General features: G+C 38.6%; 1 protein-coding gene across 1 annotated transcript in view; it reads right to left on the bottom strand.

The window, feature by feature from the left end:
• Positions 1 to 1,100: 1,100 nt before the first annotated feature.
• LOC102801557 (protein-glucosylgalactosylhydroxylysine glucosidase-like) overlaps positions 1,101 to 26,739 on the bottom strand; it is a 64,205-nt gene continuing 38,566 nt past the window's right edge. The window contains exons 3-9 of the mRNA XM_085504691.1: positions 15,056 to 15,163; positions 14,437 to 14,647; positions 12,966 to 13,789; positions 7,404 to 7,616; positions 7,025 to 7,257; positions 3,399 to 3,696; positions 1,101 to 1,339 (exon numbers count right to left, since the gene is read on the bottom strand). Of these exons, the coding sequence (XP_085360817.1) occupies positions 1,101 to 1,339; positions 3,399 to 3,696; positions 7,025 to 7,257; positions 7,404 to 7,616; positions 12,966 to 13,789; positions 14,437 to 14,647; positions 15,056 to 15,163 (2,126 nt within the window). The remainder of the gene's footprint in view (positions 1,340 to 3,398; positions 3,697 to 7,024; positions 7,258 to 7,403; positions 7,617 to 12,965; positions 13,790 to 14,436; positions 14,648 to 15,055; positions 15,164 to 26,739) is intronic.

Below are 26,739 nucleotides of genomic sequence, written 5' to 3'. Positions count from 1 at the left end.
GTGACCACAGCAACTGGTGTTGTCAATAATCACCACACTGAGATCATGGAGAGCACGTTACTGGTTCTCGGATCGGTGTAAATTACTCCCCTCACATTTTTTCTTCATATGACGATGATGAGGTAAGGTAAGATTTGGGGTACGCGAAGCTGCAGAACGAAAAGGGAAGTCTGATATTCGGGTGAAAAAGTTCATGAAATATTTGTATTTGCGAGAATTTACTATTACAACTCATAATGTACATCTCATAATGTATTGTACTGTAAGACAAAGTTGAGCTGAAGTAATGATGAAACAAGCATTAAGTAAACGATTTAGTGTGTTAGAACAAAATTTGACTACAAAAATTAGCAAACTTAAAATAAACAATGACAATTCCATGATAAGTCAATGAACATGAGATTATTTCAGGAGGGTAACGTCTTGGTGAAACATGGGTGGTGGTAATGAAAAAAAGATAACTTTCGATTTTATTATACTACGTCTAAAAAAAGTATGAAACTCAATTAAAAGCCTAGCACAAAAGACAGTACACTGTACACGCACACATAAAACACATAATTAGTAAATAACAAAAAACTAGTACAGTAGTAAGAAAGTAAAACACGTTTTAAACTTACTGAAATATGTAAAAGGATCGATGAATTAAAAAAAGAATATGGAACGTAAAAAAACAAGCGTAGTCTAGTAAAAAAGATAGTTTGTGGAAACAAATTGGGTAGTATACATGAACAATTATATATTGAGTGTAACAAATTGTATAACAATAATATATAATTATATGTGTGCCTGTGTTAATATAATCAAACCCCGGAATGTAATTAATATACATAGATTTGTATAAGGTCTTTATGTGAAACACGGGAACACGGGACCATTGAAAGCATACAATGAAATTCACATATTTAATTCTTAGTACACAGAAAAAGGACAGATGATAATGATAATTAATACTGTGTTACGTAGTTACACAGGTTTCAACCGTAATATTAGTAAGACGCTAATTGTTTGAATACATTAACTTAGAGTAAGACTAGGAAAAGAAATGACACAAAGCGTAAGATGCTTGCTGAAAATTACTAACCATTTACATGTGTAAATTAAATGAAATAGTAGGACAGTACGCCAACAGCCAGGACAACAACAAATTGATATATTTCAACGACTAAGGTTGTGGCCCGATCTACACATGGATCTACTGGTGGCACATTGGTTGCAGGAGCTGCAGTTGGCGATGATACGAATATAGTGCGTTCAATACTATCTTCCGGCAATGCACAACCACTGTCTTCCGCTGCAGAAATAATTCCACTCTGTCGCTGGAATACAAACGGCTGTCCTGCGGAATAAAAACAACTCAGAGGATTTATTATCTATTTACGAATGGCTGCATTATTTTCGTTATTTTCTATACTATTTTAATCCATGCACGCTGATCCAACACAACCAGAGCTTGTACACTGATATAAAATGATCAGGACTACTTTGCTGATCCAACACGACCACGGTTTGTATGCTGATCCAACATGATCAGGCCTTGTTTGATGACCCAGCAAGATCAGGCTTTGTTTGCTGATCTAACACGACAAGAGCTTAATTGAATGTTGATACAACATGATCAGGGCTTCTTTGCTGATCCAACATGATCAGGCCTTGTTTGATGACCTAGCAAGATCAGACTTTTTTTTGCTAATCCAACACGATCAGGGCTTTGTTTGCTGATCCAACATGATCAGGCTTTTTTGCTGATCCAACACGACCATGGATTGTATGCTGATCTAACACGACAAGAGCTTAATTGAATGCTGATACAACATGATCAGTCCTTGTATGCTGATATAACATGATCAGACTTTTTTGCTAATCCAACATAATCAGTCTTTGTATGCTGATCCAACACGACCAGAGTTTGTACACTGATATAACATGATCAGGACTACTTTGCTGATCCAACATGATCAGTCTTGTATGCTGATCTAACACGACAAGTACTTGTACACTGATATAACATGATCAGGGCTTGTTTGCTGATCCAACATGATCAGGCCTTGTTTGATGACCTAGCAAGATCAGGCTTTGTTTGCTGATCTAACACGACAAGAGCTTGTACACTGACATAACATGATCAGGGCTTATTTGCTGATCCAACACGACCAGGGAGTGTATGCTGATATAACATGATCAGGGCTTCTTTGCTGATCCAATATGATCAGGCTTTGTTTGCTGATACAACAAAATTAGGCTTTGTTTGCTGATCTAACACGACAAGAGTTTAATAGAATGCTGATACAACAAGATCAGGCTTTGTTTGCTGATCTAAAACGACAAGAGCTTAATAGAATGCTGATACAACAAGATCAGGCTTTGTTTGCTGATCTAACACGACAAGAGTTTAATAGAATGCTGATACAACAAGATTAGGCTTTGTTTGCTGATCTAACACGACAAGAGTTTAATAGAATGCTGATACAACAAGATCAGGCTTTGTTTGCTGATCTAACACGACAAGAGTTTAATAGAATGCTGATACAACATGATCAGGGCTTGTTTGCTGATCTAACACGACAAGAGCTTAATAGAATGCTGATACAACAAGATCAGGCTTTGTTTGCTGATCTAACACGACAAGAGTTTAATAGAATGCTGATATAACATGATCAGGCTTTGTTTGCTGATCTAACACGACAAGAGTTTAATAGAATGCTGATATAACATGATCAGGGCTTGTTTGCTGATCTAATACGACAAGAGTTTAATAGAATGCTGATATAACATGATCAGGGCTTGTTTGCTAATCTAATACGACAAGAGTTTAATAGAATGCTGATACAACATGATCAGAATTTTTCTACACCTCCACCACAGTGATTGCTTTGCACGCTTTCCTTCCTACAGATGTTTCACACACCTTCCCACAGTTGTTCTACCCCACATTTGTTTTACAATCCTCCCCTTCCACGGTCATGCTAACCACCTCCCATTCCAGTTGTTCTATACACCTCCCCACAGTTGTTCTACCCACATTTGTTTTACACTCCTCCCCTTCCACGGTTATGCTAACCACCTCCAATTCCAGTTGTTTTACACTCCTCCCCTTCCACGGTCATGCTAACCACCTCCCATTCCAGTTGTTCTACACATCTCCCCACGGTTGTTCTACCCCTCATTTGTTTTACACTCCTCCCCTTCCACGGTCAAGCTAACCACCTCCCATTCCAGTTGTTTTACACTCCTCCCCTTCCACGGTCATGCTAACCACCTCCCATTCCAGTTGTTTACACACCTCCCCAAAGTTGTTCTACCCACATCTTCTTCCACAGTTGTTGTTCTACACATCTAACTGACAATCTTTTCACCATCTCCCCTCCAACAGTTTCCAATGATCGCCCGTTTCTTACCTTTATCTAAAGTATGCATCGTCCCATCCACCAGGCTTACTTTCAACATATAGTTCCCTTGATTGGTTAGTGTTATTGTAGCAGTGGACTCTCCATAAATGAAATCAATTGAAGACTCCATGTAATTGATTCCAATAAACTTAACATCCGTGGTTCCAGGTAAAAGGTTAGGATTAAAATCAAGTTGTTCGACGCGCAGTCTGAATCCACCATAACCAAAGAATACAGCCTGTAGGAAACCACCCATTCCAGTGATGAAATTGATCGCACCAATACCAGATTGTGCCTCAGTCCATACCTACAATAGCCAAGTATAAAAACAGGGATGAAACAGATACATTAGGATAGGATAGGGTAAATTAATGAAGCTAAGTACTTGTTTTGTCATGTCACACACGTAGTGGACCCCCCCCCCCCATACCAGAGATGTATCAGGGGTAAATCTTCTCCACGGGGTTCTCCACACTTGTCAGGGGGGGGGGAACTCGTCTCGTCTCTATATCTCGTCCCCTTGAGGTACGGGATCGGGAAAGTCACTTTAACTTTACAGTCAAATAAGACACACACAACAAAATACGTTTCAGCTCTCGTCTTAGTCGGTCAATCGAGCACTCTATAAGACACAGCGCCCTGGGGAAAAAATCCCCAAGACTCTCACAAGGCTGAACCAAGACTCGCCCAAGACTGGACTGCCTCAAGGCTCGCCCCTGGACTCTCTCGGACTCTCGACTGCCCAGGACTGCCCTCGACTGCGTCTATCGTGGAGTATTCGCCAAGACCAACTCAAACTCTCTTTATTCATTTTCAAAACTATAACCAATTACAAAGCAGTAAAAAGACTCTAAGGCGTAAACTTCAATCATAAAGCCAATCACACTAAGTACTGAATACGTCATATTTTTTTATTAATCGTTCACTACATTAATAACTACGGATGTCAGAATAGCGACGGTATCTTGTAATTAGTTCCAAATCACTGAGCCAAGTTCCGTCCAAAACTTCAAATAGACCTAAACGATGACAGACATAACACAGCAATTCGCTAATAATCAACTAATTAAGTCGGTTAACAGATACGCAAAAACAAATTCATGACACATCCCTTCACCCAAACTGAGATATGCCTCTCGGCATTGCACGTTCACAAATCAAAGATACCGTCCTCTACTCATCGTCATACAGGTTAAATACAATACTAATAAAAGGAATAAATCAAAAAGAGTAAAACACACTAATTAAGTACAATGATTATAAAGTCTAAATACAATGGCTATAAAGTCACAAATATCAACGGTTATAAATCAAAAAAAAAGGGAAAGGCTACCAATCGACTCACGTTTCTCAAACAGGTCCGCTGAGGGTAACCCTTCGCTGCACTGTCTCCATTACTAAGGTTACAAACTCTATATCAAAAGGTCAAAAAAAACTAAGGCGTGGCGGTGTAACCAAGCGATCAGCCAATCGCTGCAGTCGACAGCATGATCACGTGATTACTAGGGATGCGTCTCTCGGTTAAAGCATTGCAAAGCGGTAACTAATAAACAATGAGTAAAAAGCTATTAATCAAAGTCCTGTCACATACCCTTATAAACTTCAACTGAACTCAAAAGTCGTTAATCTAAACAAAAGTCATACGGCGTGGAAACAGAATGCAAAGACAAATTCGCTTTCATAATACATTACTCCTCTGGCAAAAAGACGGGAAAAGCGAAACGATAGAAACTACTAAGTTACATATAATCCTGTCAATCATGAACAAAAGCTTGCGATATCAAACAATACATATATAAGCGCACCAAACTCTCACCTCAAAAAGACATTAAAAAACGTTACAAAGGTGCTATCAACTCAAAAAGCGTCAGAAGTATTCCGGAAACAACACATAAACAAAAACAACTCTTAAAACGTCGATATCTCTGTACTCGACAAATCTCAAAACTCTGAAAAACTCATTAGGGCATTACTTTCCCCATCATAATCCATACTCATAAACTCATAAAAACTCCATAAAAACATCACAAAACTCAAAACACTGTGTTGCAAATACTTGTCCACTGAGGCGCGCTTAAATCGTTATAAAGGACCTCGCACGTCACTAAATATCAGTTCAAAACACAAATCTGGGCGCTCACATACATACAATCCAACATCACTAAAAGAAACGGTAAAAACGATAGGAAAAGCAAACAATACATTACATTACTGAGCAATAGGGTTAGGGTTCTGGAAAAGAGTTCAACGTCCTAAGTTACACAGTGTCAGTTACAGTGTCCAACGAGCGGTTCTCTAAGCAATACACAGATAGCTAAAGTCAAAGTCTATAAGCGTCTCTTCTCTTGTCGCGTTATTCTGGGTCGTTCTTTCATCTTCTTCTTGTCTTTAATGTCGCTCAATTCTTAATTATACAGTCCTATCCGGTACTCGTCCTTCATAAGGGGTTCAGAAGTCTTCATCTCTTCAGCGTTGTACATCGGTGCCATACTGGTAAAGTCGTGAGTCGTCAAGCGCAGTTTCGTCTCTGCCATGGAGCCAGTTAGTTCGGTTCACAAGAAAGACACATCTTCGCCATTCACTTTTCTTCACAGGATGTCAATGTGTGTTAAACACCTGCCCGGGTTCATCCAAAACGTATCAGGGGGGAAAATCTTCTCCACGGGGTTCTCCACACTTGTCAGGGGGGGAACTCGTCTCGTCTCTATATCTCGTCCCCTTGAGGTACGGGATCGGGAAAGTCACTTTAACTTTACAGTCAAATAAGACACACACAACGAAATACGTTTCAGCTCTCGTCTTAGTCGGTCAATCGAGCACTCTATAAGACACAGCGCCCTGGGGAAAAAATCCCCTAGACTCTCACAAGGCTGAACCAAGACTCGCCCAAGACTGGACTGCCTCAAGGCTCGCCCCTGGACTCTCTCGGACTCTCGACTGCCCAGGACTGCCCTCGACTGCGTCTATCGTGGAGTATTCGCCAAGACCAACTCAAACTCTCTTTATTCATTTTCAAAACTATAACCAATTACAAAGCAGTAAAAAGACTCTAAGGCGTAAACTTCAATCATAAAGCCAATCACACTAAGTACTGAATACGTCATATCTTTTGATTAATCGTTCACTACATTAATAACTACGGATGTCAGAATAGCGACGGTATCTTGTAATTAGTTCCAAATCACTGAGCCAAGTTCCGTCCAAAACTTCAAATAGACCTAAACGATGACAGACATAACACAGCAATTCGCTAATAATCAACTAATTAAGTCGGTTAACAGATACGCAAAAACAAATTCATGACAGATGCTTACATTATTATTATTGGGCCTAGAAATATGTGTGGTTAGCAGGCAACTGTACAGCCCCCGTCTGCTGACAAGTAATGAAACCGGCAAAATGTCAAAGCCGAATTAAAAGTAAACCTTTTTCAAAACATTGTATTTTACAAGTATTTGTAATATATATCTGTTATACGTATAATCTTTAAAGTAAATAGATGAGCAGTCAAAGGTGGCATTTTTGAAAGTGTTGAAATATTAGGTGAGCGTGTTAGTATAATACATATTACAACTATTTTTTCATAATCTGTTTAGAGATAGGGAATGTGCAAAGACATACTGTGAAGCAGTTACCTTGTATGGCTGTCGTACATACAATTCGTAACTGCGATGGAAAAGCTCTTCTGCTTTATCGTAATTCTCCAATTCAAGATGGCCGATGGAAAACATGCCCCACGTCATAGCTGGACCGCTGGGATCGGTCACTGGTTCATACATGTTCAAGTCGTTTTCCCGAACTTCGAGATCCATCGGCCACATCACAGGAAAGCCCAATAACACGACGTCTGCTTGCTTCACTGTCTCACCTGTAAAGTACATTTCGAGTGCATGTAGAAAAATCGTGTCTTGTTCTAAAGATGCAATGTCAGGGAGCTCCCATAAACATATTGGTAATCAAGCACATTTCTCAAATTACCAATCTTAAATATCGTTACTTGGTCCAGCGACTTACCGATAGGGTATCCTTCGAATTCGGGATGAAAATTAACTTCTTGGTCAAATACCAAAGTCATATCACGTGCTTTCTGCAACCAATCATCGGGTAGCTTTTCATCCCCACACATACATGCCGCATATTCAGCTATAAATATGGCTAGACTGGCTCCTATATTAGTATATACAGAGTTGTCCACTTTCATGTGATACTCATCCGATGGCATCACCTCTAAAATGAAAAACACGCGTATAATTATATGTACGCTACCGAGAACAAACTTCCGTCTGCATGTATCGCAATGCACAAGTTATCAATACTTTACTTTAATGGAAGCGCTCCGTGTGTACTACAGTACAAGGCGACAACCACTGTAGACGCAGACATGATAAATAATGCAGCACACTTGATATGTATTCACAGCATTCATATACAGTCACTACACGTTACAACATTGATGTGTATTCACAGCATTCATATACAGTCCCTACACGTTACAACATTGATGTGTATTCACAGCATTCATATACAGTCACTACACGTTACAACATTGATGTGTATTCACAGCGTTCATATACAGTCCCTACACGTTACAACATTGATGTGTATTCACAGCATTCATATACAGTCACTACACGGTACAACATTAATGTGTATTCACAACGTTCATATACAGTCACAACACGTTACAACATTGATGTGTATTCACAGCGTTCATATACAGTCCCTACACGTTACAACATTGATGTGTATTCACAGCATTCATATACAGTCACTACACGTTACAACATTGATGTGTATTCACAGCGTTCATATACAGTCACTACACGTTACAACATTGATGTGTATTCACAGCATTCATATACAGCCACTACACGTTACAACATTGATGTGTATTCACAGCGTTCATATACAGTCACTACACGTTACAACATTGATGCGTATTCACAGCATTCATATACAGTCACTACACGTTACAACACTGATGTGTATTCACAGCATTCAGATACAGTCCCTACACGTTACAACATTGATGTGTATTCACAGCATTCATATACAGTCTCTGCACGTTACAACATTAATGTGTATTCACAGCGTTCATATACAGTTCCTACATGTTACAACATTGATGTGTATTCACAGCATTCATATACAGTCACTACACGTTACAACATTGATGTGTATTCACAGCATTCATATACAGTCACTACACGTTACAACATTGATGTGTATTCACAGCGTTCATATACAGTCCCTACACGTTACAACATTGATGTGTATTCACAGCATTCATATACAGTTACTACACGTTACAACATTGATGTGTATTCACAGCATTCATATACAGTCACTACACGTTACAACATTGATGTGTATTCACAGCGTTCATATACAGTTCCTACACGTTACAACATTGATGTGTATTCACAGCATTCATATACAGTCACTACACGTTACAACATTGATGTGTATTCACAGCATTCATATACAGTCACTACACGTTACAACATTGATGTGTATTCACAGCATTCATATACAGTCACTACACGTTACAACATTGATGTGTATTCACAGCATTCATATACGGTCACTACACGTTACAACATTGATGTGTATTCACAGCATTCATATACAGTCACTACACGTTACAACATTGATGTGTATTCACAGCATTCATATACAGTCACTACACGTTACAACATTGATGTGTATTCACAGCATTCATATACAGTCCCTACACGTTACAACATTGATGTGTATTCACAGCATTCACATACAGTCACTACACGTTACAACATTGATGTGTATTCACAGCATTCATATACAGTCACTACATGTTACAACATTGATGTGTATTCACAGCATTCATATACAGTCCCTACACGTTACAACATTGATGTGTATTCACAGCATTCATATACAGTCACTACACGTTACAACATTGATGTGTATTCACAGCATTCATATACAGTCCCTACACGTTACAACATTGATGTGTATTCACAGCATTCACATACAGTCACTACACGTTACAACATTGATGTGTATTCACAGCATTCATATACAGTCACTACACGTTACAACATTGATGTGTATTCACAGCATTCATATACAGTCCCTACACGTTACAGCATTGATGTGTATTCACAGCATTCACATACAGTCACTACACGTTACAACATTGATGTGTATTCACAGCATTCATATACAGTCACTACATGTTACAACATTGATGTGTATTCACAGCATTCATATACAGTCCCTACACGTTACAACATTGATGTGTATTCACAGCATTCACATACAGTCACTACACGTTACAACATTGATGTGTATTCACAGCATTCATATACAGTCACTACACGTTACAACATTGATGTGTATTCACAGCATTCATATACAGTCACTACACGTTACAACATTGATGTGTATTCACAGCATTCATATACAGTCCCTACACATTACAACATTGATGTGTATTCACAGCATTCACATACAGTCACTGCACGTTACAACATTGATGTGTATTCACAGCATTCATATACAGTCACTACATGTTACAACATTGATGTGTATTCACAGCATTCATATACAGTCACTACACGTTACAACATTGATGTGTATTCACAGCATTCATATACAGTCACTACACGTTACAACATTGATGTGTATTCAAAGCATTCATATACAGTCACTACACGTTACAACATTAATGTGTATTCACAGCATTCATATACAGTCACTACACGTTACAACATTGATGTGTATTCACAGCATTCACATACAGTCACTACACGTTACAACATTAATGTGTATTCACAGCATTCATATACAGTCACTACACGTTACAACATTGATGTGTATTCACAGCATTCATATACAGTCACTACACGTTACAACATTGATGTGTATTCACAGCATTCATATACAGTCACTACACGTTATAACATTAATGTGTATTCACAGCATTCATATACAGTCACTACACGTTACAACATTGATGTGTATTCACAGCATTCATATACAGTCCCTACACGTTACAACATTGATGTGTATTCACAGCATTCATATACAGTCACTACACGTTACAACATTGATGTGTATTCACAGCATGCATATACAGTCACTACACGTTACAACATTGATGTGTATTCACAGCATTCATATACAGTCACTACACGTTACAACATTGATGTGTATTCACAGCATTCATATACAGTCACTACACGTTACAACATTGATGTGTATTCACAGCATTCATATACAGTCACTACACGTTACAACATTGATGTGTATTCACAGCATTCATATACAGTCACTACACGTTACAACATTGATGTGTATTCACAGCATTCATATACAGTCACTACACGTTACAACATTGATGTGTATTCACAGCATTCATATACAGTCACTACACGTTACAACATTAATGTGTATTCACAGCATTCATATACAGTCACTACACGTTACAACATTGATGTGTATTCACAGCATTCATATACAGTCACTACACGTTACAACATTGATGTGTATTCACAGCATTCACATACAGTCACTACACGTTACAACATTAATGTGTATTCACAGCATTCATATACAGTCACTACACGTTACAACATTGATGTGTATTCACAGCATTCATATACAGTCACTACACGTTACAACATTGATGTGTATTCACAGCATTCATATACAGTCACTACACGTTACAACATTGATGTGTATTCACAGCATTCATATACAGTCACTACACATTACAACATTGATGTGTATTCACAGCGTTCATATACAGTCACTACACGTTACAACATTGATGTGTATTCACTAGCGTTCATATACAGTCACTACACGTTACAACATTGGCCCACTTACATGAAAAGCCTTCATACTGTAAGCACATATATAAACAAAGACAGCCTAGAAAGAACTGTGCTGAGAATATTGGAGAACTAATTAATAATTAATTAGCCTTCCTAACCATAAGCTTGGCAACTAATCTGTGTCTCTTATTTGAGATGTACAACGTGAAAACAATGTTATCCACATTATGTAAGTTTATAATACATTAGATCTTACTATAAATAAAGCCGGTGTTATAGAATGTAGCTAAAAACTATCCTCGGGGCGGACATCCGGGCATTTTCTACCGCCTGGCCACCCTCGCGGTGAAAACAAAGACCAAAAACTCGCAGAAAACGGTACTTTGCGATGGTTGTTGGGAGTCCCCTGAACAGTGTAACAAGATTAGCCCTACGTGTGTAACATATATGAATTTGGTTGTTCAGGATTACTTCAAAGTTGAGTTTGTATTGTTTTCTCGAATTTTCACCGGCTCCACCGGCGTTCCACAGCAGCGCGCACAAAGCCCATAGAATACGTGGTACGAACTCCGCACAGTTCGATACGCGTTACTTATCATTACTGCACAAGGCAGCTTTGCATAGAACTCATTTGCATATTCGAATATGTTCGAACTACAAGACCCTGTCGGTTAACAAAGTTATGCGTAAGTGACTTGGTTACTTTAATCACTTTAATAAGACGTTTCACGTCCGACTCTGAATAAAATGTTCAGTTAATTAGATTAAATTTACATGACTTGCGTTAGAAAAGTACAATCCTTTCCTACATGCCAAAGCATTAGTTTCTACTATAAATGACTAACTTTATAAACTTACTAGAACCTATGTGTTCTATGGCTGTTAGACGCACAAAATCGAACCCGTTCAAGCCAGAAATAGTATTGAAATATTCACCAGAATACAAGATGAACGGAAATGTTAGGAAACTCCTTTCAGTTAAATTAGTCTAATAATGTTTCTTTCCCAACTATATACGTTAACAGAACGTTCTTTTTCCCCAGTTTTAGTGTATCACGTGCGCCATTTCACTACAGTAACATTACCTTGCAAAACATAGTCCGCGATAAAATGGTTCGTATTTACGTTTTTACTGAAGTCTGACATTAATAAATAGTTCGGATGTCACATACGTTTTTTCCCACTTTTTGTAGTTCGGTTTCAAATGAAACAACCGCGGAAAATGGCCGTGCGTAGTGAGGTGATTGACCACAAAATTGAAGGCTGCCTGTGGCAGAGGCACTATTGCGTAAAGCGCAAAGGCCTCTGGGAAGGAGATTGTACGTGGTACAGTGATGCGCGTGACGTAGCTCCGCCTCCGAGGATTGATAGAAAAATCCTATAACAGAATAGGATGGTTTAAAGTACATTTTAAAGTTGGTGGAAAATATCACAATTTTAGAAAGTTTTTCTACTTTCATTAGGAGTATTACAAGAAAGGTGCATATAATCAAGATCACTTTAAAAGTGAGAAATCCTCTATCAACACAGACTTTAACGTTAACTTTCATATTTGTATGCATTGCGCCATCTACGGTTACAGTCATTCACCATTATTTTGATACTTTCATTGTTTAGCAAACTACATTTCTACCACCCATTCAACAGAGGCACGTCGTCTTCAGGGAGCGCTATTAATACGCATGGTGAATTGTTACCACTCCCTTGCTCCACCCGTTCCTAAAATACCAAGGTAATAAAACGTTCATATTCTCACCTAAGATCTCCCACGCATCCCTTTCTTCGTTGTACGTGACTCTGCTCTGCCAGTATTTTGCAATGTCTCTCAGGAACTCACAACCCCAGTCATTTAACCAATCAACATCACGGGTTGCCGAGAGGTACTGTCTAGCAGCAAAGGCGATATCACTGGTCACGTGTTGCTGGTTTTCTCTCGTCTCATAGCAACAGTCTGGCGTTGTCTCGGCACCCGTGAATGCGGATTCCCATGGGAATCGCGTTCCGTTGTGCCAGTTACAGGCTGCCCTCTGTTTGGCCTCTTCTCTCACGAGCCACCTGTAAGATAGAATGTCTTTCCCCAGCGTCGGGAAGAACATCATAATACATGGATACATCCAGGTTTCTGTGTCCCAGAAACTATGCCCCTGGTAGTCACGTAGATAGGATCCTCTGGTGAGCCCACCCGGACTGAGTCCATAAAACTGGTTCCTCGGTTGAGGCGGCTCATCCAAGACTGGTAAAGAACTCAGTATATAGTAGAATGATCCGTAGATGATTTTGCCGAGGTTAAGGTCATCCACTTCAATTTTGCCTTGATTCCATGTATTGCTCCATGCATCGATGTGTGCCTGTAGTAACGCAGCGCCCTCATCGGCGTTTATACTTCCCATTACGTCATCGAATTCCTTCTTCGCCACGTCGTTCTTCTGGTCAATCGAAGTTACGTAATTGTGAATACGACCGTTGTCTGTTTGTCCCAGTGTTATTTTATTGTCCAGCTCGTTATAATAAACATACACTGTAGCCTTTTCACTGACTGGTGTCTCCGCGAGTTTGGTTTCCCCGTTCATCGTTTTGTAGCTATATAGGCATGGTAAAAAATCACGTTAGTTACATGACTTAGCAATAATAATTCAATGTATATATATCGAATTGAATTAAAAACTAAAGTTTAAACATTTTACTTGATGCAATGTGGTTTGGTGTGGTCTAATTTGGTCACGGTGTGATATACTGTGATATGATGTAATGCGATTTGATGTGGTTTGATGTGATGTGATCGATGTATTGTAAAGCGATGCAATGCGATTTGATCTGAAGCACTGTGGATGCGATGCGTTGTGATGTGAGGTGATATATGGTATGTTGTGAGGTGATTAAATGTTATGTGATCTTATCTGCTCTGACCTGAGGCAAAGAGAGCTGGTGCGATTTTGCTTAATGCAACTGAATACGATGTGCTGGGAGGTGACGCGATATGGTGTGATGCGATTTGATACGATGTGATGTGATGCAATGAGATGTTACGTGATGTGTTGAGATGAAATTTGCTTTAATGTGATCATGTAATGCGATGTGATGTGATGAGATGTGTAATGTAATTTGTGCTGATGTGGTACTATACAATCTGATGCTATGTGCTATGATGCAATATATCGGTGTGTTTGTAGATGATTTGTAAACAAATTTCAAAAAAAGTCTCAGTTATTTCAGCTTCTATTACTTACATCTTGGTATCAAATTGGTATTCAACTGGGTCACTGAAAGAAATATCTTCCGTTGGTGCGCCCTCATTGTTAATCAAAGTCAAAGTAACTTCTCTATCTCCCAAGCTTTGGAATTCAAATTGTGTCACCAATACACGAGTATAGACTCGATGTGCAAATATTCGTACTGTGACGACAAAATCGGCGTGTGTCATTGTTTCATACCAGATACCTACACAAATATAATATGAAAAGTGCACGTGTGTGAGACTTATAGATCATGACAATGTGTGTGAACGGATGTCAATACACATCATCGCGAAAAAATAATAAATAAAGCCCTTACAGTTCGAAAATTTAGTAGATTGGAAGTTGGGTAGATTTGATAAATCTGTAGTAGGGGTATTATAAGATCGGCTGGGGCGCTGTGACATTGTTACTCTGCTGAACGCTTCCGTCATTTAACCGTGATTTGGCAATTGTATTGCGCGAACAAAAATTGTAAGAACAAATGCATTCTCGCCAACAAATGTTGACAGTAGACTTCGAATCCGAAATGTTGTTCACCTTCGCTTAACAAATAGAACAAAAACCGGTAGAATGTTAGTTTTTGTTTACTAAATTCAAGTCTAATACATACCTTCCGCAACGTTGAGGTCGTAGCGCCTCGTTATTTCATTTTCTAATCCTTCTTCAAAGTGAACTCTAATTGCATTTTTAGATGATATCCTGGCACGGTGACTCACACCTGTTATGAATTAAGGATACACAATATTAAAGTACTTACCATAATCTGTTTAATATGACGCCGAACTATCAATGATACAACATTTATTTCCGGAGAACGAGTCCCAGCCTTACGGCGGTGTTGCCCTTTGGTGTTTCTCCTGAATTAATATTCGAACTTCTTCTATTCAAAAAATGATAAAAATATTTCACATGCCCCGGGTTTGCTGTGTTTTTGGCCAATTATTTATGAAATATAAACATTTAGTAAGTTATAGTAGGTTATACAGGGAATCATGTACGTTACACATGGGATCACGTAGGTTATACAGGGAATCACGTAGGTTATACAAGGAATCACGTAGGTTATACAGGGAATCACGTATGTTATACAAGGAATCACGTAGGTTATACAATGAATCACGTTGGTTATACAGGTAATCACGTAGGTTATACAATGAATCACGTAGGTTATACAGTGAATCACGTAGGTTATACAGGGAGTCACGTAAGTTATACAATGAATCACGTAGACTATACAGGGAATCACGTAGGATATACAATGAATCACGTAGGTTATATCGGGTATCACGTAGGTTATACAGGGAATCACGCAGGTTATATCGGGAATCACGTAGGTTATATCGGCAATCACGTAGGTTATACAGGGATTCACGTAGGTTATACAATGAATCACGTAGGTTATACAGGGAATCACGTAGGTTATATCGGGAATCACACAGGTTATATCGGGAACCATGTAGGTTATACAGGGAATCACGTAGGTTATACAATGAATCACGTAGGTTATACAGGGAATCACGTAGGTTATACAGGGAATCACGTAGGTTATACAAGGAATCACGTAGGTTATACAAGGAATCACGCAGGTTATACAATGAATCACGTAGGTTATACAAGGAATCACGTAGGTTATACAGTGAATCACGGAGGTTATATCGGGAATCACGTAGGTTATACAGTGAATCACGTAGGTTATACAGGGAATCAGGTAGGTTATACAAGGAATCACGTAGGTTATACAAGGAATCACGTAGTTTATACAAGGAATCACGTAGGTTATACAAGGAATCACGTAGGTTATACAGTGAATCACGTTGGTTATACAGGGAATCACGTAGTTTTAACATGGAATCACGTAGGTTATACAGGGAATCACGTAGGTCATACAAGGAATCACGTAAGTTATACAAGAAATCACGTAGGTTATACAATGAATCACGTAGGTTATACAGTGAATCACGTTTGTTATACAGGGAATCACGTAGGATATACAAGGAATCACGTAGGTTATACAAGGAATCACGTAGGTTATACAAGGAATCACGTAGGTTATACATGGAATCACGTAGGTTATACAATGCATCACGTAGCTCTACAGTGAATCACGTAGGTTATACAGGGAGTCACGTAGGTTATACAATGAATCACGTAGGTTATACAGGGAATCATGTAGGTTATATCGGTAATCACGTAGGTTATACAGGGAATCACGTAGGTTATACAGGGAATCATGTAGGTTATATCGGCAATCACGTAGGTTATACAGGGAATCACGTAGGTTATACAGGGAATCACGTAGGTTATATCGGGAATCACACAGGTTATATCGGGAACCATGTAGGTTATACAGGGAATCACGCAGGTTATACAATGAATCACGTAGGTTATACAGTGAATCACGTAGGTTATACAGGGAATCACGTAGGTTATACACGGAATCACGTAGGTTATACAGGGAATCACGTAGGTTATACAAGGAATCACGTAGGTTATACAGGGAATCACGTAGGTTACACAATGAATCACGTAGGTTATACAAGGAAGCACTTAGGTTATACAGTGAATCACGTTGGTTATACAGGGAATCACGTTGGTTACACAAGGAATCACGTAGGTTATACAAGGAATCACGTAGGTTATACAGTGAATCACGTAGGTTATACAGGGAATCACGTTGGTTATACAGGGACTCGCGTAGGTTATACAAGGAATAACGTAGGGTGTACAAGGAATCACGTTGGTTATACAAGGAATCACGTAGGTTATACAGTGAATCACGTAGGTTATATTGGGAATCACGGAGGTTATGCAGTGAATCACGTAGGTTATACAGGGAATCACGTAGGTTATACAAGGAATCACGTAGGTTATACAAGGACTCACGTAGGTTATACAGTGAATCATGTTGGTTATACAGGGAATCACGTAGGTTATACAAGGAATCACGTAGGTTATACAAGGAATCACGTAGGTTATACAGTGAATCACGTTGGTTATACAGGGAATAACGTAGTTTTTACAAGGAATCACGTAGGTAATACAGGAAATCACGTATGTTATACAAGGAATCACGTAGGTTATACAAGAAATACAGGGAATCACGTAGGTTATACAAGGAATCACGTAGGTTATACAAGAAATCACGTAGGTTATACAATGAATCACGGAGGTTATACAATGAGTCACGTAGGTTATACAGTGAATCACGTAGGTTATACAGGGAATCACGTAGGTTATACAATGAATCACGTAGGTTATACAAGGAATCACGTAGGTTATACAGTGAATCATGTTGGTTATACAGGGAATCACGTAGGTTATACAAGGAATCACGTAGGTTATACAAGGAATCACGTAGGTTATACAGTGAATCACGTTGGTTATACAGGGAATAACGTAGTTTTTACAAGGAATCACGTAGGTAATACAGGAAATCACGTATGTTATACAAGGAATCACGTAGGTTATACAAGAAATACAGGGAATCACGTAGGTTATACAAGGAATCACGTAGGTTATACAAGAAATCACGTAGGTTATACAATGAATCACGGAGGTTATACAATGAGTCACGTAGGTTATACAGTGAATCACGTAGGTTATACAGGGAATCACGTAGGTTATACAATGAATCACGTAGGTTATACAAGAAATCACGTAGGTTATACAATGAATCACGTAGGTTATACAGTGAGTCACGTAGGTTATACAAGGAATCACGTAGGTTATACAAGGAATCACGTAGGTTATACAAGGAATCATGTAGATTATACAGTGAATCACGTAGGTTATACAGTGGATCACGTAGGTTATGCAGGGAATCACGTGTGTTATACAGTGAATCACGTAGGTTATACAAGGAATCACGAAGGTTAGACAAGGAATCACGCACGTTATACAATGAATCACGTAGGTTATACAATGAATCAAGTAGGTTGTACAGGGAATCACGTAGGTTATACAGTGAATCACGTAGGTTATACAAGGAATCACATAGGTTAGACAGGGAATCACGTAGGTTATACAAGGAATCACGTAGGTTACACAGGGAATCACGTATGTTATACAAGGAATCACGTAGGTTATACAATGAATCACGTAGTTTATACAAGGAATCGGGTAGGTTATACAGTGAAACACGTAGGTTATACAGGGAATCACGTAGGTTATACAAGGAATCACGTAGGTTATACAAGGAATCACGTAGGTTACACAGTGAATCACGTTGGTTATACAGGGAATCACGTAGTTTATACAAGGAATCGTGTAGGTTATACAGGGAACCACGTAGGGTATACAAGGAATCACGTAGGTTATACAAGAAATCACGTAGGTTATACAATGAATCACGTAGGTTATACAGTGAGTCACGTAGGTTATACAAGGAATCACGTAGGTTATACAAGGAATCACGTAGGTTATACAAGGAATCATGTAGATTATACAGTGAATCACGTAGGTTATACAGTGGATCACGTAGGTTATGCAGGGAATCACGTGTGTTATACAGTGAATCACGTAGGTTATACAAGGAATCACGTAGGTTAGACAAGGAATCACGTAGGTTATACAATGAATCACGTAGGTTATACAATGAATCAAGTAGGTTGTACAGGGAATCACGTAGGTTATACAGTGAATCACGTAGGTTATACAAGGAATCACATAGGTTAGACAGGGAATCACGTATGTTATACAAGGAATCACGTAGGTTACACAGGGAATCACGTATGTTATACAAGGAATCACGTAGGTTATACAATGAATCACGTAGGTTATACAAGGAATCTCGTAGGTTATACAGTGAATCACGTAGGTTATACAAGGAATCACGTAGGTTATACAAGGAATCACGTAGGTTATACAGGGAATTACGTCGGTTATATCGGGAATCCAGTAGGTTATACAAGGAATCACGGAGGTTATACAAGGAATCCCGTAGGTTATACAGTGAATCACGTAGGTTATACAAGGAATCACTTAGGTTATACAAGGAATCAAGTAGGTTATACAATAAATCACGTAGGTTATACAAGGAATCACATAGGTTATACAGTGAATCACGTAGGTTATACAAGGAATCACGTAGGTTATACAAGGAATCACGTAGGTTATATACTGAATCACGTAGGTTATACAAGGAATCACGTAGGTTATATCGGGAATCATGTAGGTTATACAAGGAATCACGTATGTTATATCGGGAATCATGTGGGTTATACAGGGAATCACGTAGGTTCTACAAGGAATCACGTAGGTTATATAGGGAATCATGTAGGTTATACAGGGAATATTGTAGGTTATACAGGGAATCACGTAGGTTATACAATGAATCACGTAGGTTATACAATGAATCACGTAGGTTATACAGGGAATCACGTTGGTTATACAGGGAATCACGTAGGTTATACCGGGAATCACGTAGGTTATACAATGAATCACGTAGGCTATACAGGGAATCACGTAGGTTATACAGTGAATCACGTAGGTTATGCAGTGAATCACGTAGGTTATACAGGGAATCACGTAGGTTATACAATGAGTAACGTAGGTTATATAGTGAATCACGTAGGTTATGCAGGGAATCACGTAGGTTATACAATTAATCACGTAGGTTATGCAAGGAATCACGTAGGTTATACAGGGAATCACGTAGGTTATAGAATGAATCACGTAGGTTATACAACGAATCACGTAGGTAATACAGGGAATCACGAAGGTTATACAATGAATCAAGTAGGTTATACAATGAATCACGTAGGTTATACAGTGAAACACGTAGGTTATACAATGAATCACGTAGGTTATACAGGGAATCACGTAGGTTATACAATGAATCACGTAGGTTATACAATGAATCACGTAGGTAATACAAGGAATCACGAAGGTTATACAATGAATCAAGTAGGTTATACAATGAATCACGTAGGTTATACAGTGAAACACGTAGTTTATACAATGAATCACGTAGGTTATACAGGGAATCACGTAGGTTATACAATGAATCACGTAGTTATACCGTGAATCACGTAGGTTATACAAGGAATCACGTAGGTTATACAATGAATCACGTAGGTTATATAGTGAATCACGTAGGTTATACAAGGAATCACGTAGGTTATATCGGGAATCATGTAGGTTATACAAGGAATCACGTATGTTATATCGGGAATCATGTGGGTTATACAGGGAATCACGTAGCTTCTACAAGGAATCACGTAGGTTATAGAGGGAATCATGTAGGTTATACAGGGAATCTTGTAGGTTATACAGGGAATCACGTAGGTTATACAATGAATCACGTAGGTTATACAATGAATCACGTAGGTTATACAGGGAATCACGTTGGTTATACAGGGAATCACGTAGGTTATACCGGGAATCACGTAGGTTATACAATGAATCACGTAGGCTATACAGGGAATCACGTAGGTTATACAGTGAATCACGTAGGTTATGCAGTGAATCACGTAGGTTATACAGGGAATCACGTAGGTTATACAATGAGTAACGTAGGTTATATAGTGAATCACGTAGGTTATGCAGGGAATCACGTAGGTTATACAATTAATCACGTAGTTTTTACAAGGAATCACGTAGGTAATACAGGAAATCACGTATGTTATACAAGGAATCACGTAGGTTATACAAGAAATACAGGGAATCACGTAGGTTATACAAGGAATCACGTAGGTTATACAAGAAATCACGTAGGTTATACAATGAATCACGGAGGTTATACAATGAGTCACGTAGGTTATACAGTGAATCACGTAGGTTATACAGGGAATCACGTAGGTTATACAATGAATCACGTAGGTTATACAAGAAATCACGTAGGTTATACAATGAATCACGTAGGTTATACAGTGAGTCACGTAGGTTATACAAGGAATCACGTAGGTTATACAAGGAATCATGTAGATTATACAGTGAATCACGTAGGTTATACAGTGGATCACGTAGGTTATGCAGGGAATCACGTGTGTTATACAGTGAATCACGTAGGTTATACAAGGAATCACGAAGGTTAGACAAGGAATCACGCACGTTATACAATGAATCACGTAGGTTATACAATGAATCAAGTAGGTTGTACAGGGAATCACGTAGGTTATACAGTGAATCACGTAGGTTATACAAGGAATCACATAGGTTAGACAGGGAATCACGTAGGTTATACAAGGAATCACGTAGGTTACACAGGGAATCACGTATGTTATACAAGGAATCACGTAGGTTATACAATGAATCACGTAGTTTATACAAGGAATCGGGTAGGTTATACAGTGAAACACGTAGGTTATACAGGGAATCACGTAGGTTATACAAGGAATCACGTAGGTTATACAAGGAATCACGTAGGTTACACAGTGAATCACGTTGGTTATACAGGGAATCACGTAGTTTATACAAGGAATCGTGTAGGTTATACAGGGAACCACGTAGGGTATACAAGGAATCACGTAGGTTATACAAGAAATCACGTAGGTTATACAATGAATCACGTAGGTTATACAGTGAGTCACGTAGGTTATACAAGGAATCACGTAGGTTATACAAGGAATCACGTAGGTTATACAAGGAATCATGTAGATTATACAGTGAATCACGTAGGTTATACAGTGGATCACGTAGGTTATGCAGGGAATCACGTGTGTTATACAGTGAATCACGTAGGTTATACAAGGAATCACGTAGGTTAGACAAGGAATCACGTAGGTTATACAATGAATCACGTAGGTTATACAATGAATCAAGTAGGTTGTACAGGGAATCACGTAGGTTATACAGTGAATCACGTAGGTTATACAAGGAATCACATAGGTTAGACAGGGAATCACGTATGTTATACAAGGAATCACGTAGGTTACACAGGGAATCACGTATGTTATACAAGGAATCACGTAGGTTATACAATGAATCACGTAGGTTATACAAGGAATCTCGTAGGTTATACAGTGAATCACGTAGGTTATACAAGGAATCACGTAGGTTATACAAGGAATCACGTAGGTTATACAGGGAATTACGTCGGTTATATCGGGAATCCAGTAGGTTATACAAGGAATCACGGAGGTTATACAAGGAATCCCGTAGGTTATACAGTGAATCACGTAGGTTATACAAGGAATCACTTAGGTTATACAAGGAATCAAGTAGGTTATACAATAAATCACGTAGGTTATACAAGGAATCACATAGGTTATACAGTGAATCACGTAGGTTATACAAGGAATCACGTAGGTTATACAAGGAATCACGTAGGTTATATACTGAATCACGTAGGTTATACAAGGAATCACGTAGGTTATATCGGGAATCATGTAGGTTATACAAGGAATCACGTATGTTATATCGGGAATCATGTGGGTTATACAGGGAATCACGTAGGTTCTACAAGGAATCACGTAGGTTATATAGGGAATCATGTAGGTTATACAGGGAATATTGTAGGTTATACAGGGAATCACGTAGGTTATACAATGAATCACGTAGGTTATACAATGAATCACGTAGGTTATACAGGGAATCACGTTGGTTATACAGGGAATCACGTAGGTTATACCGGGAATCACGTAGGTTATACAATGAATCACGTAGGCTATACAGGGAATCACGTAGGTTATACAGTGAATCACGTAGGTTATGCAGTGAATCACGTAGGTTATACAGGGAATCACGTAGGTTATACAATGAGTAACGTAGGTTATATAGTGAATCACGTAGGTTATGCAGGGAATCACGTAGGTTATACAATTAATCACGTAGGTTATGCAAGGAATCACGTAGGTTATACAGGGAATCACGTAGGTTATAGAATGAATCACGTAGGTTATACAACGAATCACGTAGGTAATACAGGGAATCACGAAGGTTATACAATGAATCAAGTAGGTTATACAATGAATCACGTAGGTTATACAGTGAAACACGTAGGTTATACAATGAATCACGTAGGTTATACAGGGAATCACGTAGGTTATACAATGAATCACGTAGGTTATACAATGAATCACGTAGGTAATACAAGGAATCACGAAGGTTATACAATGAATCAAGTAGGTTATACAATGAATCACGTAGGTTATACAGTGAAACACGTAGGTTATACAATGAATCACGTAGGTTATACAGGGAATCACGTAGGTTATACAATGAATCACGTAGTTATACCGTGAATCACGTAGGTTATACAAGGAATCACGTAGGTTATACAATGAATCACGTAGGTTATATAGTGAATCACGTAGGTTATACAAGGAATCACGTAGGTTATATCGGGAATCATGTAGGTTATACAAGGAATCACGTATGTTATATCGGGAATCATGTGGGTTATACAGGGAATCACGTAGCTTCTACAAGGAATCACGTAGGTTATAGAGGGAATCATGTAGGTTATACAGGGAATCTTGTAGGTTATACAGGGAATCACGTAGGTTATACAATGAATCACGTAGGTTATACAATGAATCACGTAGGTTATACAGGGAATCACGTTGGTTATACAGGGAATCACGTAGGTTATACCGGGAATCACGTAGGTTATACAATGAATCACGTAGGCTATACAGGGAATCACGTAGGTTATACAGTGAATCACGTAGGTTATGCAGTGAATCACGTAGGTTATACAGGGAATCACGTAGGTTATACAATGAGTAACGTAGGTTATATAGTGAATCACGTAGGTTATGCAGGGAATCACGTAGGTTATACAATTAATCACGTAGGTTATGCAAGGAATCACGTAGGTTATACAGGGAATCACGTAGGTAATAGAATGAATCACGTAGGTTATACAACGAATCACGTAGGTAATACAGGGAATCACGAAGGTTATACAATGAATCAAGTAGGTTATACAATGAATCACGTAGGTTATACAGTGAAACACGTAGGTTATACAATGAATCACGTAGGTTATACAGGGAATCACGTAGGTTATACAATGAATCACGTAGGTTATACAATGAATCACGTAGGTAATACAAGGAATCACGAAGGTTATACAATGAATCAAGTAGGTTATACAATGAAACACGTAGGTTATACAATGAATCACGTAGGTTATACAGGGAATCACGTAGGTTATACAATGAATCACGTAGTTATACAGTGAATCACGTATGTTATACAATGAATCACGTAGGTTATACAGGGAATCACGTAGGTTATACAATGAATCACGTAGGTTATACAGGGAATCACGTAGGTTATACAATGAATCACGTAGGTTATATAATGAATCACGTAGGTTATGCAGGGAATCACGTAGGTTATACAATGAATCACGTAGGTTATGCAAGAAATCACGTAGGTTATACAGGGAATCACGTAGGTTATAGAATGAATCACGTAGGTTATACAATGAATCACGTAGGTAATACAGGGAATCATGAAGGTTATACAATGAATCAAGTAGGTTATACAATGAATCACGTAGGTTATACAGTGAAACACGTAGGTTATACAATGAATTACGTAGGTTATACAGGGAATCACGTAGGTTATACAATGAATCACGTAGTTATACAGTGAATCACGTAGGTTAAAAAATGAATCACGTAGGTTATACAGGGAATCACGTAGGTTTTACAATGAATCACGTAGGTTATACAGGGAATCACTTAGGTTATACAATGAATCACGTAGGTTATAAAGGGAATCACTTAGGTTATACAATGAATCACGTAGGTTATACAGGAAATCACGTTGGTTATACAGAGAATCACGTAGGTTATACAAGGAATCCCGTAGGTTATACAGTGAATCACGTAGGTTATACAATGAATCACGTAGGTTATACAAGGAGTCTCGTAAGTTATACAGTGAATCACGTAGGTTATAAAGGAATCACGTAAGTTATACAAGGAATCACGTAGGTTATACAGGGAATTACGTCGGTTATATCGGGAATCCAGTAGGTTATACAAGGAATCACGTAGGTTATACAAGGAATCCCGTAGGTTATACAGTGAATCACGTAGGTTATACAAGGAATCACTTAGGTTATACAAGGAATCACGTAGGTTATACAATAAATCACGTAGGTTATACAAGGAATCACATAGGTTATACAGTGAATCACGTAGGTTATACAAGGAATCACGTAGGTTATACAAGGAATCACGTAGGTTATACAGGGAATCACGTAGGTTATATCGGGAATAACGTAGGTTATACAAGGAATCACGTAGGTTATATAGTGAATCACGTAGGTTATGCAGGGAATCACGTAGGTTATACAATTAATCACGTAGGTTATGCAAGGAATCACGTAGGTTATACAGGGAATCACGTAGGTTATAGAATGAATCACGTAGGTTATACAACGAATCACGTAGGTAATACAGGGAATCACGAAGGTTATACAATGAATCAAGTAGGTTATACAATGAATCACGTAGGTTATACAGTGAAACACGTAGGTTATACAATGAATCACGTAGGTTATACAGGGAATCACGTAGGTTATACAATGAATCACGTAGGTTATACAATGAATCACGTAGGTAATACAAGGAATCACGAAGGTTATACAATGAATCAAGTAGGTTATACAATGAATCACGTAGGTTATACAGTGAAACACGTAGGTTATACAATGAATCACGTAGGTTATACAGGGAATCACGTAGGTTATACAATGAATCACGTAGTTATACAGTGAATCACGTAGGTTATACAAGGAATCACGTAGGTTATACAAGGAATCACGTAGGTTATATAGTGAATCACGTAGGTTATACAAGGAATCACGTAGGTTATATCGGGAATCATGTAGGTTATACAAGGAATCACGTATGTTATATCGGGAATCATGTGGGTTATACAGGGAATCACGTAGCTTCTACAAGGAATCACGTAGGTTATAGAGGGAATCATGTAGGTTATACAGGGAATCTTGTAGGTTATACAGGGAATCACGTAGGTTATACAATGAATCACGTAGGTTATACAATGAATCACGTAGGTTATACAGGGAATCACGTTGGTTATACAGGGAATCACGTAGGTTATACCGGGAATCACGTAGGTTATACAATGAATCACGTAGGCTATACAGGGAATCACGTAGGTTATACAGTGAATCACGTAGGTTATGCAGTGAATCACGTAGGTTATACAGGGAATCACGTAGGTTATACAATGAGTAACGTAGGTTATATAGTGAATCACGTAGGTTATGCAGGGAATCACGTAGGTTATACAATTAATCACGTAGGTTATGCAAGGAATCACGTAGGTTATACAGGGAATCACGTAGGTAATAGAATGAATCACGTA

Source organism: Saccoglossus kowalevskii, chromosome 10, assembly GCF_978046115.1.
Source record: "Saccoglossus kowalevskii chromosome 10, keSacKowa6.1, whole genome shotgun sequence".
Taxonomy (NCBI): domain Eukaryota; kingdom Metazoa; phylum Hemichordata; class Enteropneusta; family Harrimaniidae; genus Saccoglossus; species Saccoglossus kowalevskii.
This window is presented reverse-complemented; position numbering and strand designations above follow the sequence as displayed.